Consider the following 6,059-nt stretch of genomic DNA (forward strand, 5'->3'; position numbering starts at 1 on the left):
GAAGTGGCTTGACCATGGGAATACGGCTATTGTAGCCCATTTCCCGGACACGTCTGTGAACAGTGACTTTTGATACCTGGACTCCAGCTTCAGTCCACAGTCTTTGAAGCTCCCCCAAATTCTGGAAGCGACTCTTCTTCACAATGCTGTTAAGGCTGCGGTCATCTCTCTTGGTTGTGCAGCGTTTCCTGCCACATTTCCCCCTTCCAACAGACTTTTTGTGGATGTGCTTTGAAACTGCACTCTGTGAACAGCTTGCTCTTTGAGAAATTTCTTTTTGTGTCTTACCCTCCTGATGGAGGGTGTCAATGACGGTCCTCTGGACAGCAGTCAGATCAGCAGTCTTCCCCATACTTGTGATTTAGTTTACTGAACCAAGCTGAGTGTTTTTCAAGGCTCAGGAAACCCTTGCAGGTGTTTCGAGTTAATTAGACGATTCAAGTGATTCGTTGAACACCCTACTAGTATACTTTTTCATGATATTCTAATATTTAGAGATAGGATATTTGAGTTTTCTTAAGCTGTATGCCATAATCAGCAATATTAAAATAATAAAAGGCTTGCAATATTTCAGTTGATTTGTAATGAATCCAGAATGTATTACATTTTTGTTTTTTTAATTGCATTACAGAAAATAAAGAACTTTATCACAATATTCTAATTTTCTGAGACAGTCCTGTATGTGTCATCCCTGCACCAGGCAATGGTTGCTACATTTTAGTCTTTCTTTAAATGTAGCAACAGTTGACTGTCCACTGTGTACATATACTGTATGCTGCCTACAGTATAAACATGTATGGTACATGTATGACACAAACACTCCTACAGAAGCTACTGCAAATTTAAACTGGGAGTCAGCAAGTTTTGTTTACTGTGAAAAGCCAAGAGGATCTCTGCTCCCCTCTAAGAAAAGAAAAAAACATCTTGATTGTTGAGTTGTAGTTTGATCAGATATGAGTCAGTGTTGGTACACACAAATGTTCAAATATGAAAAGACACGTTTACATTCCTTGTTTCGTTTTGGCCACGTGATAGATCTCCAACTTATGACACCTACAGTATGACTCAGTAGCTGACAATGCTCTCTGTCAATAACAGTCACGTTTCAGTAACAACTGCGTCTGCAGTTTAAACCGATGTTCAAATGTTTATGCAGACCAGGCACACATAATCCTTATCAGTCATACTAACAGGAAATGTGGGAATGGGAAAATTCACGCAAATAATAATATACAAATAATTCCGGCTAGTCCTTAAAAGGTCAATTTAGAATGTTTCAAATAGTTTCAAACTCTAGCTTTTATTTGGTTAGTGCTCGACAAAAATGTCAAGTAAAATGTCAAAGACTAATGTTCCATTGCCCACACCACCGGCTCCAGTTGCCTGCATTCTCCAACCTGTCCTGGGATGGAATCTCCTCCTGCTAGAAATGTAAACCACAAAATGTCCCAAGTGCTCCAAGTTCTCAGATCGGTAGCACTGCTAACTGAGCTAACAGCTAACTAGGTAACTAGCTGTTAGCTTTATTTTAGCAACAAGAAAAGTTTTTCTGACCATCAAAAGACTGTGTAAATCAGTTGGGGCAGAGGTCCTGGAGGATAAAGAGGAAAAAACCTGTGAACTTTTAAAATATAATATGATCATCAAAACAAACTAAGAGCTGCAAAGCCTTACGCACAGTTCCAGGTATACGAGCTGCTCATCAAAGTTACACAGTACAGGAAAGGCTCAGAGTGGGACTGGCAGAAACACCATTGTCCCTATTAGTCAGCCTCAGAACTGTTTTATGTTAATGAAAGGAAAAATGGTGCGAAATGGCCTATATACACGTGACATGCCTTACCCCCTTGTATAACACATTTTACAAATTCAGAAGCTGTATTTAATCTGCCGGAATTCCCATACCTCCCTCTACCCTTCACCTTCTGCTGCTTATCTGCCCCCCTTCCACCTAATCACCCATCTGTAGGCTGTGGTGATAGTTATCTTATCATCACTCCACTAAACTTTAGCAGTGAATTAATTGCGTAATTACCGCTTGCCTCACATTGAATTTCCACAGTGTCACTGGAAATATTTATCTGAGAAAGACCCCCATTTAACCATAAATCAGAGCTTCAGAGCAACAGAGATCAGTGATGTTGAAAAGATTTGCAGGGGAGTGACTAGGCCAAACTCAAACTATGTTGCTGTTAATAAATATTCAAACAGGATTTGTCTGACTGAAATAACCTTAATTCAGCTACCAGATAACTGACTGTAAACTGCACAGTGGTCTTGAATTGATTTCTTAAAGTTTTAAATGTAACTCATACTAGAACAGTGATAAGGTTCCCTCTAATCTTTAGCTGTCAGTAGTGACAATGAATTGGAAATATTCCTCTGAGAAAGACCCGCATTTCACCAGAGGTTCACTGTAATACTTGTTTCATTATGAAACAATTGAATTATTATTACACTTGCATTACTGTCAGAGCAGGATTTTACTGCAGTTGGTTGCCCTGGAGACCTTAAATTAAACCTTAAACTATCTCCTTTGGCTAACCGAAGGACAATACCCAAAGAGTATTACGTTTACTGTACTTAAAGAGGTTCACCGTTGTCAAGTCCCTCTTACTAGTGAGAGGAGCATGTTGATATCCATTACTGGATGCAACAACATACGATCCCTTCCTGATGAACTTCAGGACCCTAAATCAGTTATCAAGAGATTCTTGATTATGTTTGTGATCATTTACTAATAGATGAAAGGGTCCATTTGTACTTAGACACAGTAATTGAGTAAGTTTATCAGTTACTTTCCTAAAATGACAGAGATCAAACTCACTGTGTTTTTGATCTCTGACTGATGTGAACTGACTTGATGCAGCTGCAGTGGGACAGCGCTGCCCCCTGTTGGGTTTTACTCACATTGCATGCCTCTGTGTTATCCTGTCGATGGGGCAGCAGGAAGGAGAAGGCCCTCAGATCTCCGTCACACTCCTCCACCGTCTGGTTTAGCTCCTGGCAGCTGGTCACCACCGTGTAGAAGTGGGTGGGGACGGGCAGGGCCTCGGCCGAGACCCTGGACAGAAGAGAGAGTTACACTAATGTACAGCGGCCTGGTGTTTTGTAATATGTCTGTTTGTTTGCTTCTTTGTTGATTGGGGAAAGAGAAAAGTGATTTGATTTGATTCACTTTTATTTGGTATTTTGTATCATCCATGCATGTGAAAGTGCATTTTCTGACAAAAAGCTTCTTACAAGATCAATAATAAACCTTTCAGCCTAATTGTAACTTTATTATGTCTTTCTCATACAGTTGAAGTAGAACATTAAAGGGCCTGTCAGTGTGATACTGGTCAGTTCTTACTCTCTGATCTTCTCCGTGGTGTCTCGCAGGCCGTCGTAATCATTATCAAATATGGGTCCAGCTAGAACGTTGATGCCGTTGTTTTCCTCTGCGTAGCGCCTCAGCAGCGTGCCCTGCAGGTAACTCCACATTCCTGCAGATAGAAGAAAAAAGGATCAGGTGCTAAAACACAAAGCATATATCTTATGATAAGTCTCCTTCCTAAACTCATCAACCCGTTTCACTTCTGATGTAAAGATATCAGGATCAGGAGTGCTGCATGTTAACTGCAGTTTGAACGTAAATGCATGCAGGATGCACTGCAGAGGGGGGGCTTTCAGATCACATCTGGATGTCCTCTGGCTCACATTGCAATCAAATCTCAGCTACTGTGGGTATGCAAAAAAAGATACAGAAATATCACATTTTACATTCTCTGAACATTCAATGTTGTTGTTCAGCTCAATATGATGATATATTTTCAGTTTAAAGGTGCTAATGTTTATTTTATTTTATTTTATTTAACATTAAATCAATCGGTTAATTTTCACTGTTATTACAGTATATCAAATCCTAATGTTGTGTCAACGGTTTTTAACCTTTAAAACTTGCGGGAAAAAATATCATCTGCATCCTTTGCAAATCTAATCAAGTGTTAAATCAGACTTTAGTTCCACCTGGAGTAAATCCACAAGCTACCCTGCAGTATACAAAGTCATTCAAACTAGCTGCACCTTCAGCTTTGAGAACACTTTAATGATCACTCATTATAAAACATATCATATATATTATTCTGAAATGGGACGAACTTTACAACCTTTTATGGGCTAGAAATAGAAATGTGTTAATAAACTTTAAAAGATATGTGAGTGAGACATATTTTTGGTCCTTTAAGGGGATTTTAACTTTCATAATCTAATTTAGGAAACAAAACATATTCTGTATCCTGCAAGACTATGTTTCTTGTTCAACTCAGCACTGTCCGCACACTGATCCTGATGTCATCAATCTACATACAATATGTTCCAGCATTAATAATGCAAAACTATAAATTCCCCAGACACGCACTGTGTTCCCAGCACTGACGACAATGAGGATTATGTGTATCTGCATGAGACAGCGATTCAGAGAGCGTGTGTTTGTCCTGATAAGTCCTCTCTCTGCAGAAACAATGAGTGTCAGGAGGTGCTCGCTCAGACCTGACATCACCACACTTATGTCTCTTTGTCTCATCACACTGGGTGTTGCTGATTTACAGAAAGAGAGAAGGCACTCATTAAACTGGTCATCACACACAGCTGAACGATGAGGCACTAACTCTTAATATTGGACAGAAGCACTGCAGATCATACTTGTTTAAAGACTGTTAAAGGTTGTAGCTTGTAGTAACAGACAAACTCACTGATTATAGTATAGCACATAGCACATGTTGTATTCAACAAGAAACTCACTGATATTTGTGGATGTATGGCTCTTAACTCACAGTTACTCATTTAAGTAAGGGGATAGTTTTATTGTTTGATGTTCCTGATATTTGACCACCACCAGGTAGTATCTGCAGAGATACATGTAAAGTTAATCAGTCTCACATCATGTCAATCCAAATCTGAATATTTGATTTGGCTCGTTGAGGTTTTATGAACTTTTGCTGGTTCAAAAAGAGTTTTCTTCGATGTATGAAACAGTTTAAGTGCTCTTTATGTATAACCCGGTGCTACAAGTTTACCCTTGTTGATATGAACTTGTTTTTTAAGGGTGTGACTCACTCTTGAATGCAGGGTACATGGGGACCATGTTGGTGATGAGCGAAGCGTCATATCTGGACTCTGGAGAAGATGCCAGCTCTGTGAAGAAAATCCCAAAACACTCTTAACACGTGGAAAACAAATATTTCCATAATGCAAACATTACAGAGAGGCTGTGAACATTAAAGCATCAGAGCTGAATCACTCGGGTACATTTTATTTTTGCTCTGCTATAGTCTCTTGACAACATGTCCTTTTCAAAATGTAATTTACAATTGTCAGTATAAACATTGCATCACATTATAAAAGAATAACTGTAGCTGTTAGTATTTCATAATCACAGCCTGATATTATTGGTAATTTATACAAGAACAAATGTTAACTGCTCATTGAGTAAAACTGATCAAAACCAGAACTTTACGTGGACAACATTTTGTAATAACATTAGTTCCTGTACTGCAGTCAAACATAAATACAAAGGTGATGCATCAATTTACTATTCACTGTAAACACAAGGTTAACATATATAATTGAATGCCATAAATAATCTAAAGAAAGGTGTATCATTGAGTGAGTGAGTGAGTGAGTGCGCAAGGCTTAAGGGGACATTATGCATTTCCTGTGTGTGTAGGTCTTATCTTCTATTATCTTGCATACTACTGGACTCATCAGCCTATGTGTGTGCTCCTCTCCTGCAGGTTTACCTGGAGGGTAGAGGGATCCGTAGGTGAGATGGTTGTTCTGGCTGTAGGAGGTGCAGCTCTGACTGTGATCAGCTGACACTCTGGGGTCCACTCGGATACACTGAGCCCCGGCAGAGACCTCCGGGATGGGAGTCATGTCCTCCTGACAGACAAAAAACGGGAAAGTAAGAGAAAGGAAGGTGACAAATTGTCACAATCTGTCTGTGTTGTGATTTGTCTTGTCTAGATCTGTCTTTGGTTTTCTGTCTGCGTTGTGTTTTGTCTTGTTTAGATCTGTCT

At 39.4% G+C, this 6,059-nt stretch overlaps 1 protein-coding gene across 1 annotated transcript; it reads right to left on the reverse strand.

The window, feature by feature from the left end:
- Positions 1 to 2,827: 2,827 nt before the first annotated feature.
- LOC104958275 (ectonucleotide pyrophosphatase/phosphodiesterase family member 2-like) lies at positions 2,828 to 5,922 on the reverse strand (the record flags this gene model as incomplete). The annotated part of the gene is made up of 4 exons (XM_010785995.1): positions 2,828 to 3,064; positions 3,353 to 3,485; positions 5,098 to 5,175; positions 5,781 to 5,922. Coding segments are annotated over 4 exons (590 nt in total), but the record flags the coding sequence as incomplete, so codon positions are not given.
- Between the last annotated feature and the right edge of the window lie 137 nt (positions 5,923 to 6,059).

The sequence above is a fragment of the Notothenia coriiceps genome, unplaced genomic scaffold (assembly GCF_000735185.1).
Source record: "Notothenia coriiceps isolate Sejong01 unplaced genomic scaffold, NC01 NC01_scaffold00028559, whole genome shotgun sequence".
Classification (NCBI taxonomy): domain Eukaryota; kingdom Metazoa; phylum Chordata; class Actinopteri; order Perciformes; family Nototheniidae; genus Notothenia; species Notothenia coriiceps.